Source organism: Panthera uncia, chromosome A2 (assembly GCF_023721935.1).
Source record: "Panthera uncia isolate 11264 chromosome A2, Puncia_PCG_1.0, whole genome shotgun sequence".
Taxonomy (NCBI): Eukaryota; Metazoa; Chordata; class Mammalia; order Carnivora; family Felidae; genus Panthera; species Panthera uncia.
The window spans coordinates 13810160-13822751 of NC_064816.1; the positions used below are offsets into that span (position 1 = coordinate 13810160).

A 12592-nucleotide genomic window follows, 5' to 3' on the forward strand; every position below is an offset into this window, starting at 1 on the left:
CTTGAGACCGCATTGAATTGATAAATTTGTTTCTACTTGGGCATTTCTCTGCTGCCTCTCAAGGATACTCTTCTTTTGATGATTAGAATTTCAATTTTATCCTTTCTGTTCACATGGTTATTACTCAGTGCTATGGCTGTGTTGTTCACGAGTGCTAATGTTGTCCATAATCACTTTTTGCCGCAGATTATAACTACACCAACCAAGGCTTATCAACTTTGGTCCCGACCAGTACCAAAACTAAGCCCCGAAGCAGGGAGCTCTGGCCCTGTGCATGCTCAGAATCCCAGCACATTAGATGATAATATCTTGAATGAGCCAGTTCCACCTGAGATGAACGAACAGGCTTTTGAGGCCATTTCTGAAGAGCTTAGAATGGTGCAGGTAATGGTTAGTTTTAGAAAAAGCAAGTAACTAGACATTCATTGAGAAACTCCCTGTATCATGTTAACTCTAATATGTAGTGTTCAAATCTGTGTGGTATTAAAATTGTATCTTGTTAAACATGGGTGTGTGAAAGCAGAAATCAGCCTGCTTTTGCTCGTTCTTTTTGTTTGCTCTGCGGTATTTAGCAAGTCCCACTCTCTAGTCTCCTCAGGTTTTGGCTCTCTCCTATATGAAGAGACCAGTCTTGTCCCCAGCTTCGAGTTCCAGAACTGGTTTATATAGCACAGTACTGTATCTGCAAAGAAAATTTAAATAATTGAAGGAATCTTCTTATAGATCAAATTGCAGACAGTTTTTGATGTATTTGAAAGAACATGTGAAGTGTGTTTATCTCAGAATTCTGGTGATTTATTTTTTCAGAAAGTTTTTCTGCTGTTTGACAATACTTAGAGTGAGCCAGACTACCCTCAAATTCCAAAGGTTCACCCTTTCCAAGGCATGGAGGCCATTCTTGTAAAGTCACTCCATGCAGCCTTGGGAAAGCTTCTTAGAAGTCTCAAGATGCTCTCTGATTGATTCCATTGAATCATTTTTCCCCTTTGTGTTTCAAATTATCCGCTTTGATGGACCACAAGTGTAATTCTGAAACATGAGAAGTCATTAGTGTAGTCTTTGGAAATTGTTTTCTGGCTCCAAACTGGCCTTTGATATCTTTGTCTATGTGAGGTTTTGAATTTTATTCTATTTTATTTTATTTAGTGGAATGTTTGCGATTTCCACTGAAAAGAATTTTTGACAACTCAAGTTTTTGTGTTGCAGGAACAAATGAGTGCCCTTCAAGTCAAGCTGGATGAGGAAGAGCATAAAAACCTGAAGCTTCAGCAGCACATTGACAAACTGGAACATCATTCTATACAAACGCGGGAGGTGAGACCCAAGAGCAGGGCCTCAGAAGATGTATGAAACAGATCCTCAAAGGAAGAGTGTTACAAGAAGAACAGGACTTTGCAAAGCCTTTGTCAAGGCTCATTTGGGTTGTATTCTTTATTGTGTTACTTCACACACTGCTCTGATAATGACACACACCGCCTAGGCTGAATTCTAGCTCACTTAGTGGACAGTGCAGATAGGGTCCTTGCTCTCTGTTCGGAACAAGGCAGGATAGATGGCCCAGGTGCTTGCAGTGGCCCTGCCTCTTTGTTGGTCTTCCTCACTGTAGTTCGTGGGAACGGCCGACTTTCTTCTGTCAGACACCTGAAGCTAGATTTTAAAAACAGAAACAAGGTAATGATTTGGAGAGTATCTTAGCATGCCAGTATTCCCTTTTCTAATCAATTTATCTTTTTCTCAAAGCTTTTCTCGTCAGAAAGAACTGATTGGACCAGACAACAGCAAGAGCATCTCTCACAACTGAATGTCCTTGAAAAGCAGCTTCGGGACGCTCAAACTAAGAATGAGTGTAAGTTCGAACGGCTGGGAGCTTTGTAATCTGAATACCGTGACTCAGTATCTTTTGACCTCTGTGAGTAAATCTTGCCCCTATGTTGTTGGTTGTTTTGTTTTGTTTTTAATTAGATGACCAGACTTGGGTCTGCAAGGCAGTGGTAAGTAATAGTCTCATATCAGAAAGGGTGCTTTGCTTCAGGACTGGTCATAAACAAGTGATTGAACTGGTTGCTGAACCTTTTAATACTGCTTTGAAGATGAAGTGTCTTGAAATCATAAGACGAATGATATTTTGACAGTGAGAAAATAAAGAATAACTATGTATTTGTATGTGTCCATAGAGGTGGGAGTATCATTTGATTCCCAATTTTTTGCAGCTTATTTCTCCTTTCATCAGAGTGTTTGCAGCAGTTTGTAATAAAGCTAAAACAAAAGGCGGCCATTATGTTTTCTTTGATCTAAAGAGTTACTTGATGTCACCTCCAATTGGAGTTTTCTTAGAAGACCAGCAGTGTTTAACCCATTTTGGAATGTTCTGGTGTATCACCAAAGGGTTTTCAATAAGTACGATTAGGTCACTTAAAATATGTTAAATCTGTTGATTTTTTTCTCCCTTATATTAAAAGTTGCCATACACATGCCTCAGGAGAAAGTGGAACCGTCAAGTGACCTGCAGATCAGGGACAGGTGTTAACCCTTTACTTTTTTTGTAGAAATGTACCAAAAATCATAAATGAGGAGGAATAAAATAGAAATCTCTGTGCCCCTAGGTACCTACCACTTGGTTGGTCAACATCTTAAGATTGGTCTCTCCAACTTGTTTTTGCTGTTCGTGTGGAAATATCCATCCAACCTCTTTGTCTACTTTGTTAAAAAAAGTGTGTGTGTGTGTGTGTGTGTGTGTGTGTGTGTGTGTGTGTGAAGAAACCTGTTGAGGATGTATTTTGTTTTGTTTTTTAGTTTTGAAAAGTGAGGTGCATGACCTGCGAGTAGTTCTTCACTCTGCAGACAAGGAGCTGTCTTCCATGAGGCTGGAGTATAGTTCGTTCAGAGAGAGTCGGGAGAAAGAGCTGAGTAGCCTCTCTGATCGACACGCGCACACGCAGCTCCAGCTGGAGCGCGTCAGGTAGAGTTGTTCTGTTATGCTGTTCCGTCGCCTGGTTGGGGCCTGCAGTCCAGGACTGCTCGCCGTGCAAGTGCTATAAACCCAACTCGAACTAGTTAAACAAAAAGGTAAATTACTGGCTCACAATAACGGGGAGGCCTAGAGGGGATTTTGGTTTCAGGGGCAAACTAGACCGAGTCTCAAAAGATACTGTCAGTGCACATTTCTCTCTGTCTCTGTCTCTCTGTCTCTGTCTCTGTCTCTCTCAGTTCCTGCTCTGCTTCCCTCGTTACGTTGCCCTTACTCAGTCCTACTATCGAGAGCCTTCCTCTCTGTGACGGGGAACAGATCGCCTCAGACCGCTGCATATTCTCCTAGCGTAATGACCCCTGTGATGAAATCCTCTGTCCCAGAAGGCATGTATCAATCCCAGGGAAAATCTGAATTGGTTTTGCCGGAGTCCTCTGCTTACCTGCGGACCAGTCACTTCCCAGGGGTTCGAGGGGATATAGGCCCAACATAGGTGATGCACCTTTTCCAGAGGGAGAGGTATGCTCTTATTAGAAGAAGGGACAGTACAAGGTAGAACAGATCAGTAGTTGTCACTGTTGTCCACAGTAACTTGTCAGAGGCTGGCAGGAGTCAGTGCTGGTAATCTTGAAATAAAGGAATGACAGATGTAAGGGGTTTGTTTTTACTACTCTTTTCCTTGCCAATTTCAACCTTTTATAAAATCATTTTGTGTTTTGGTTGCCGTCGTATGGGTCCGTGGCAATAATTTGATAATGGACATTTGGCACGTGATACTGTGAGCATGATACACGTTGCAAAGGTTTAAATCTGCAGTTTTTACGTGTTTTCCGCACGAGGAATTAAAATAGAGGAAGAAAATTTGAGATCTGCAGACCGGATTCATCCATAAACATGTTTTTGCTGGATCTTCCCAGTGTGGTTTTTAAAAAGTTTAGCATAGGGGCGCCTCGGTGGTTCAGTTGGTTGGGCATCTGACTTGGGCTTGGGTCATGATCTCATGGTTTGTGAATTCAGGCCCCGCCTTGGGCTCTGCTGACAGCTCGGAGCCTGGAGCCTGCTTCGGATTCTGTGTTTCCCTCTCTCTCTGCCTGCCTCTCTGTCTGTCTGTCTGTCTCTCTCTCAAAAATACACATTTAAGAAAAAAGTTTCGCATTGCATTCTTAAGATTGAGAGCTTTCTTGTAAAAATCCATCTTTCAGCATCCCCTGAAATCCCATCCCTGCCCCCTGAATGACTCCTTTCCCGTGAGTTGGGCGGGCGCTGTCAGCCTCCACTGCCCCTGTTTCCCCAGCACCGAGTTGCCATTTGTCATCCCTGGTGCACTGTTGTTTTTTTCTTACCAGGCATTTGTGGGTTTTTTTGTTGTTGTTGCTGTTTTTAATCTTTATTTATTTTTGAGAGAGAGAGAAAGAGAGCAAGAGAGCGAGCATGAGCAGGGGAGGAACAGAGAGAGAAGGAGACACAGAATCCGAAGCAGGCTGCAGGTTCTGAGCCATCGGCACAGAGCCCGATGCGGGGCTTGAACCCATGAACCGTGAGATCATGACTTGAGCCAAAGTCGGACGCTTAACCGACTGAGCCACCCAGGCGCCCCACCAGGCATTTGTTTTTAACGTCTGCATCACTGACCCTAGTCTTGGCTGTGTCATAAATTAACTTTGTGTGAGTTTTTTGGAAAGGTCACTCCACTTACCTCGTTGGATTTTAATTTCCTCATGTTTATAAGTCATTTGAACCAGATCTAAAATATTAAGAATCCACTATATTTGACTATGTACTTAAATTCTGTCTTAAAAATAGCGAGTACTTCTTTGCTTTTTAAATTTGATATAATTTTTCTCAGTGTCTCAGGTTTAACTCTCTTGCTCAAACCGAGTGTATCACTCTTTGGGCTGCTTATACTCCATGGCCCCACAGGTGGTGAGAAGGCCCCTGCGTGAAATAGCCCAATACCGCTATGTGTTCCTTGAATCATTTGGCTGCTTTCTATACTCAGTTTGTATCATAAATACACACATCTCTCCTCTGGTCTATTGTCTGTATGCCTCTCTTTAGCAATTGATTTATACCACTTTGGTTTTTTTGGGGGGTTTTTTTTTTTTTTGTAAGTTTATTTGTTTTGAGAGAGAGCACACATGAGCAGGGGAAGGGCAGAGAGGGAGAGCGAATCCCAAGCAGGCTCCACGCTCTCAGCACAGAGCCCAACGCAGGGTTCAAACCCACGAACCGACCGTGACCTGAGCCGAAATCAAGAGTCGGACGCTTAACCGACTGAGCCACCCAGACACCCCCGTCCCACCTGCTTTCAGCAAGTAAAGCAGATGAATCCCTGCCTAATCTGTTGACAAGCTGGGACATCTCTTTTGGATGGTGCAGAGTCAGGTTCATTGTTCACTAGTTCTTGGCCGAGCCCTCGATGTTTGGGCCTGTCACAGCAGGTGCAGAGCAGAACGAGAGGATGAGAACCTCAGAAGCGGGAAACAATAATCACGTGAATTAAGAAATGGTTCTTCCTGAGGGAGTTACTCTCTTGCTCAAACCAAAGCCACGTTTGCCATCTTAAAATCTTCCTAGAATTGAGAGGATATGTGATGAATGAATAGAGGTGAGGTGTCAACAGAATTAAGTGAATGGCCATTTCCTAGCTTACGTAAGGAAGGGTTAGGCCTGGAACTCCCTAAAATGAATCCACGACTCAAAATGGCCCACGAGTTAAACATGTCTGGTTGAGACCATGGGAGGCAGAATGAGGAGGTGTATGGCTCAAGCTAACATGCCCACCCTGTCTCCTCCGGCCCCGTCACACCGCTCTGTGGTCCATTGTGTGTCACGTGTTTGTGCATCGTGGGCATCCCACACACGGTCACGTCAGTCAAGGCTTCTGTAAGTTGGGCACGGTCTGTAGACAGGAGCAGTGGAACTGCCGGTAATTGAACTCGCAGAACTACATTTGATGTTTATATTGACCATTGTAAAAATGTTTTCCTGATAAAGATTAGAAAAGGAAAAGCTTCTTGAGAGCAAAGCCTGCCTACAGGATTCCTATGACAACTTACAAGAAGTAATGAAGTTTGAAATTGACCAACTTTCAAAAAACCTCCAAAACTGCAAAAATGAAAATGAAACTCTGAAATCAGATCTGAATGTAAGTTAAGAAAGGTATTGGTTATTGATGAATTTGTCCTGAATGTGTGATTGTTCCCTGGAGCACAGGGCAAGGCCTGTTTATTGACCTCTTCCTAACTTCTGTACTGGCCCCTCGTGCCTGCCAACATAGAAGGTACTTGATGTGTTTGTTGACTGTGCATTGCTAGTAACAATTTCTTAAAATCTAATATAACATTGTCTTTTAGAATTTGGTGGAGCTTTTTGAGGCAGAAAAAGAACGCAATAACAAATTATTATTACAATTTGAAGAAGATAAAGAAAACAGTTCTAAGTGAGTGCTATTTATCTTTTCCATTAGTTGACTAGAGTATCATTTACTATCACATTCTTTATCTTGAGTTGTTTGGGTTTTTTTTTATTGCTGATGCCCTGTAAGGTTATTTTTTTAAAACATTCCAAAATGAATATCCGATTCTTTTGTATAAGAGGCTATGTAGAGAAACTTAGTTTTTCAAAAGCATTCAGGAAGTAGCTATGCTACTTTTGAAATGAATAGCAGTTGATGGTGATCAGAACTCTGGTCCTTCTATAAATAAATCTCGGTATTTTTATAACTGGAAGGTGGGGACTGATTTTTATTTCTGTCTCTATTCTTTTTCTAGCTGCTCTGTTTTTCTCTTGGTCCTTTAATATGGAATGCCATTGTCCTTCTTGCCTATCTCTCCAAGTTCTTTTCCTTGGTGATCTCTGTCAGTCTCCTGGCCTCAGCCAGCAGGATGATCATTACTGTAGCAAGAGGAAGTATTTGTTTATTCAGCAGATACCTGTAGAGTTTTCAGTATGACTCGGCTTCTCTTCTAGGCCTGGGGATACGGAGGTAACTACATCTAGTGGACATACATCTTAGCTGGGAAACAGTTAACCATTTAGTTGTTCAAACACTAGGTGATATCCAACAAGCCAGGCACTATTCTGGTAAGTGCCAGAACACTTATTTAGAGGTAAGACAGTGAACAAAATATCCCCATCCCCGTGAGTTTCACATTCTAGCACAGAGAGATAGGTAATAAACACGTGCTTATGTCAGCAAGTCCTGAGTGCGCCAAAGAAAGAGAAACTCGTAGCACAAAGATAGGTTCTCTTTGGTTTGTTGAAGAAACGGGTTCAGATCTTGACTCCTGCTGGAACGCAATGCCTGATGCCAAGCGTGTGCCAAACAAAGTTCCGTTGCCGTTCACGGAATCTCTTCTGTACAAATGCACTCACTTCCTGTTTCCATTGGATGGAGTCATGAGTAAAAAAGATCATTCTTTTCTTTCAGAGAAATATTAGAAGTTCTTGAGGTTGTGCACCAGGAGAAACAGAAAGAGATAGCCAAATGCGAGCAGCAGGTGAGTGATCTGTGCTCTTAATTCTAGCCTTTGAGGTCTGTAACTCCCGGTCCGGTGTCTGGAGAGGTGCATTATGAACAAGGTTTCAGCTCTCAGGTGTCGAAAATAGGTAGTAAAAATAGATGGGCTTTTTGGTTGGTTGTATTATTTTTGAACTCTTGTTTTTCTAACTCCTTGGAAGGCTATAATCATACTTTGTTGGTGGCCCCCTGGTGGAGACCCACAGAATCAATGCCTTTTAACCCAGCTTCTCCTTTTCAAGTGTTCCCTGATGAGCACCATACAATATGAAAAGGAGATTTCAACTTCTTTTTTTTTCCCCCCTATATGTGTATGTGGTTGGCTTTGGAATTTAATTCTTTTTCTAAAAATAGTTATTTTTCCCCATAGATGGCAAAAGTACAGAAACTGGAAGAGAGTTTATATGCTACCGAAAAAGTAATTCGTTCTCTGGAAAAGTCTAGAGATGCTGACAAGGTTGGTAGAGGTTGAAGCTGAATCCTCTTTATTTTCTTCATAAGTGAGGCTTTAATGTTCCCGTCCCCTGCCCGCAGGGTGACTGGTAGCTGGCATTCCTGTAGACACTTAGGCCTTGTTTGTCTTCCAAGGTTGGCAGAGAAGGGGATCTTCTATTATTATTATTATTATTATTATTATTATTATTAATTCTCCATGTAACTTCAAGAGGAAACTGTTCTACTACTTCTGATGGCACTGTTTCTATTTTTATTATTTTATATACTTTTTTATTTTGGGGTGGGGGTAGAGGGAGAGGGAGAGAGAGAATCTTAAGCATGCTTGATCCCAGTAACCATGAGATCATGACATGAGCTGCAATCAAGGGACGGATGCTTAACCGACTGAGCCACCCAGGTGGCCCGCTGGTGGCACTGTTTCTAAAACCCATCCTGCCTCTCTTTACTAGGCTGCTGTTAGTGTGAGCCTTTCTGGTTGACTCTGAGTCCCATGATACAAACTGTCAGATTTCTGGTGTGTTGTCTTTAATTAGGATAGTAAATGAAATATGCATGTGCAAGTATAAAATTAGGTATAAATTTCTTATATGCCTACCTATAATTCATTCAGAAAAACCAAAGCAAATGATTAAGTAAAATAGAGTAAGGCCATTAATATACAAACTGATAATAATATAGTGTGATGTATTTTGCTAAAACAAAATGGACTTCTCCTGTTTTCTTTCGGAGAGGTAAACTGTTGTTTACCGCAGTAATGGTCTCCTCCTTAATGTCATTGGGTGTGAAGACATTGTTTCTCTCCTCATCAGGAAGTTGTAGCTGACCTCATGAGCCAGATCCAGGAGCTGAGAACATCGGTGTGTGAAAAAACAGAAACCATAGACACCCTGAAGCAAGAACTGAAGGACATCAGTGTAAGTTCTGTAACCGGCAAGATACATTTGAGCACTTCCCAGATTCTTCAAGAGTTTGACAAATGCTACACCAGAACAAAAGGATTGCTGTGGTCAAATCGGTTTGGAAATCCTAGTCAAAGCCTCAACAGGTTTCTGGATTCGCAGAACTTACAGAACTTTTAATATGCTGACCCCTGCGAGGCGGTGCCCGCTGCCGCCCTGCTCTGATCGTCCCGGCCTGGCCTGAGTTCAGTGCTCTGTGTGCACCGATTGGGAATTGCTGATCAGAAGCAGGCCGGTTGTAATCTGTGATAGTTAAGGGTATGTGGTGTTCCTTCGTTGCTTTGAGGAAAAACAATGACACATTTTGGTTAAGTTCAGAGACATTCCTTGTATAGCGAGTGAGTTTTTCCATTATTGGACTTTCTGGTTTCCTCAAGTAAGTATTTTCTACGAGTAACTACTTTCCCCCTCACGCGTGCACATATCTAAGTTGAATGTTGGTGCTTCCTCCTCACCTCGGGTCAAGGTGAAGTTTTTTTGCCCACGTTGGTCATTCCTCTGCTACAAAGGGAGGTTGCTGTTCTCACGTTTGTTGCTGAAGGCAGTTTCTTGATAAAGGTGTGATAATAATTTATTAATATGGGGCGCCCAGCTGGCTCAGTCGATGAAGAGTTTGACTCTTGGTCTCTGGGTCGGGAGTTTGAGCCCCACTGTTAGGGGCAGAGATGACCAAAAAACAGTAAGAAAACCTGAGTGGTTTTTCACCACTCCCTGTGGGACTTTTTGACTTCTCTTTACCATTCATGCACTTAGCCTTCCATTCGTTTGTCCAATAAATAGTTATTGAACTATTTGTGTTAGTCTCATCATCACCTCGGAGCTCAGACTCCTTCTTGTTATTTTAGTGAAAAAATAAGCACAGGAAAGCAGACAGCTCTTACAACTTTCTTTCTGCAGTGCAAACACAACTCTGCTTTGGCTGACAAGGAAGAGAGCAAAGTGTTGATTAAGAAACAGGAAGTGGAGATTCTGGACCTGAAAGAAGCCCTTAGACTGAGAATACTCTCTGAGGACATAGAGGTACATGTTAACACATCCTGACTCTTTTTTGCCTTTTTCCTTGTCAATGTTTGTATGTGTATGTGTGTGTGGAGGTTATTAATGAAGAAATAGAGGGCTTTTTAAAGGGACAAGTCATAATTAGAGCCATTTTCCCATAGGGTAGTTAGGCCAGTAATAGATAACACTAAAATTGTTATACTTTATCCAGTTGACATGCATTCATTTGTGCTAACACCTGGTAAGTTCCTGTAACTGACCCTCTTCCCAAAGGGGAGCAGAATGGCCACTGCGTTTACTTGGTGGAGTGGTAGCAGCAGGGAGCAAAGAAAGATCAGGTTAACAGGTTAACCAGCTGAGGTAGGTTTTAGCTAAAGTGGGTTTTAATTTTTCGTTGTTGGTGTAAATGTGTCTATTTTTAAATGAAGCAGTACTGGGACGCCTGGGCGGCTCAGTCAGTAGAGCGGCCAACTCTCCATCTTGGCTCAGGTCATGATCCCAGGGTGGTGAGATTGAGCCCCGTTGGGCATGGAGCCTGCTTAAGATTCTCTCTCCCTCTTTCTCTGCCCCTCCCCTCCACGTGCGCAAGCTCGCTCTCTCTCTCTCGCTCTCTCTCTCAATAAGTAAGTAAATAAACAAGCAAGCAAGCAGTACTGTCACATGGCTCAAAATTCAAATTACATAAAGCAGTAGATATTCTGTCATGTATCCTTCCAGAGATTTTTTTTTTTTTTTTTTAATAAATGTTTATTTTTGAGACAGCGAGTGTGAATGGGGGAGGGAGAGGTAGGGGGACAGGGGATCTGAAGCAGGCTCTGCGCTCACAGCAGAGAACCCGATGTGGGGCTCGAACCGGTGAATCATGAGATCATGACCTGAGCCAAAGTTGGCCGCTTAACCAACTGAGCCACCCAGATGCCCTACTTCCAGAGACATTTTAGGCAAATCCCATATACATTTAATTTTCTTTTTCTCACACAAATGGTAACCCACCATATATACTACTCTGTGGTTGCTTTAGAAGTAAAGCTTTCTTGCTAAACTATGCTATCCATGAAAGAAACGACAAATATTTATTGAACCCACCTACCATTTGTTCTTGCCTGGAAGAATGACTGAAAAACACTGTTACTTACGTCAAAATCTGCTATCTACTTTAAGAGTTAAACGTATCTTGATCTAACAAAGGATCTGGGAGCACAGGAAAGGGAGGAGGGGAGTGACTGTGCCAAAATCGCAGAGCACTTCCCAAAGGAGATAGTATTTGTACAAGGCTTCGCTGGGGAGGGGGCTGTGGGTGTTGGTGGGGCCTGTCCGGCTGTGGGGGGGAGAGCTGAGGTGGAGACGGATGGAGTCTGTGTCACGGAGCGTCTCCAAGAGTGTCGGCTGCATAGACTTCAAGCCCAGGCCAAAGGCGAAAAGGCCAGAGCCCAGAAGTGGTGGTGGGAATATTGGCAAGCTAGAACTGAGCAGTGCTTTAGAAGTTCAGCAGGCAGTTGCGGGGTCCGCAGGACGTGTGCCGTGGCAACAGCAAGCAGAGTGGGTGCCGAGGGCTCTAGCCACAGTGACCGAAGACGGTTCTTTGTACGTCTGAGATGGAGAAATAGCGGCCTGGGGAAAGTTGGTGAAACACACGGTGTATGCGCTAGTTTTGAGCTTTAGAACCTGTGGGGATAGATCTCCAAGGCAGATTTACCCAGGAGTCTGTATTTCTAGCCTCCTGTATGCCAGAAAGGACTTGAAGCTAACACACCTGCAGTGCAAGGAGATGAAAATAGACAAGGACAGTCCAGGCCGCAGCAGCACAAGACAAGAGTAAAAAGCTGTTAGGGCACAGGCTGCGGAGCTGGCTGCTTTGGAGTCTGAGTCCTGGCTGTGTGACGCTTTGAAAGTTACACTTGTCTCTGCCTCATTCGTCACGTCTCTGGAGCAGAGATAACACTGCCGCCTAGTGCCTAAGAGGAGGTGAAATGAGGTGACACATGGAAAGGGCTTGGGAACTGACTGGCAGCTTGTGAGTTGCTCAGTCCGTGGGAGCTGGCAGTATTTTTAGGAGGTGAGTTGGAAAGTTTGTACACAGTGTCAACTGTACTTCAATTAAAAAAAAAAAAAGAAATTTAGGGGTGCCTGGGTGGCTCAGTCAGTTAAGCATCTGACTCTTGATCTTGGCTCAGGTCATGATCTCACAGTTTGTGAGATTGAGCCCCACGTTGGGCTCCACGCTAACAGTGCAGAGCCTGCCTCAGATTCTCTCTCTCCTTCTCTCTCTCTGTCCGTCCCCCCACTCCTCTCAAAATAAATAAGTAAACATTAAAAAAAAGAAAGTGGAAAGTAGCACACAAAAGTCACACCCTAAGGTCTTGTACAAGTATAAAATGGGGACTAAATCTTCAGTTCCACACTGCCTGTTGCCCAAGTGTGGAGGGAAGCCTGGCTGTTTGAGAGGGAGTGGCTAATGATGGGAGCTCAGTACAATTCACCTCCAGGCTCTTCCTTACTCCCTTTGTCTCCTGTGTCTTTCTTGTTCTTCTCTTAAAAAACGTGTGACAGTGCATATTGAAGTATCTTAGATTCGAGGGGGATCATCCCACAGTCACTTCACGTTCCTCCTTTTACTAATCACCTGGCTTCCTCAGCTAACGTATTTACAACTGATGACAAAGGGGTCCTTGCCTTAATCCATAGAAG

General features: G+C 43.2%; 1 protein-coding gene across 5 annotated transcripts in view; it reads left to right on the forward strand.

The window, feature by feature from the left end:
- KIF15 (kinesin family member 15) overlaps positions 1 to 12592 on the forward strand; it is a 77896-nt gene that overhangs the window by 50941 nt on the left and 14363 nt on the right. For all 5 annotated transcript variants that reach the window (XR_007460187.1, XR_007460188.1, XM_049642499.1 and 2 more), the window contains exons 17-26: positions 187 to 384; positions 1207 to 1314; positions 1741 to 1846; positions 2794 to 2959; positions 5966 to 6116; positions 6325 to 6410; positions 7401 to 7470; positions 7861 to 7947; positions 8756 to 8860; positions 9803 to 9925. Coding sequence is in view for 3 of the 5 variants with exons in the window: in XM_049642499.1 (XP_049498456.1) it covers positions 187 to 384; positions 1207 to 1314; positions 1741 to 1846; positions 2794 to 2959; positions 5966 to 6116; positions 6325 to 6410; positions 7401 to 7470; positions 7861 to 7947; positions 8756 to 8860; positions 9803 to 9925 (1200 nt within the window). In the remaining 2 variants the exon portion in view is untranslated. The remainder of the gene's footprint in view (positions 1 to 186; positions 385 to 1206; positions 1315 to 1740; positions 1847 to 2793; positions 2960 to 5965; positions 6117 to 6324; positions 6411 to 7400; positions 7471 to 7860; positions 7948 to 8755; positions 8861 to 9802; positions 9926 to 12592) is intronic.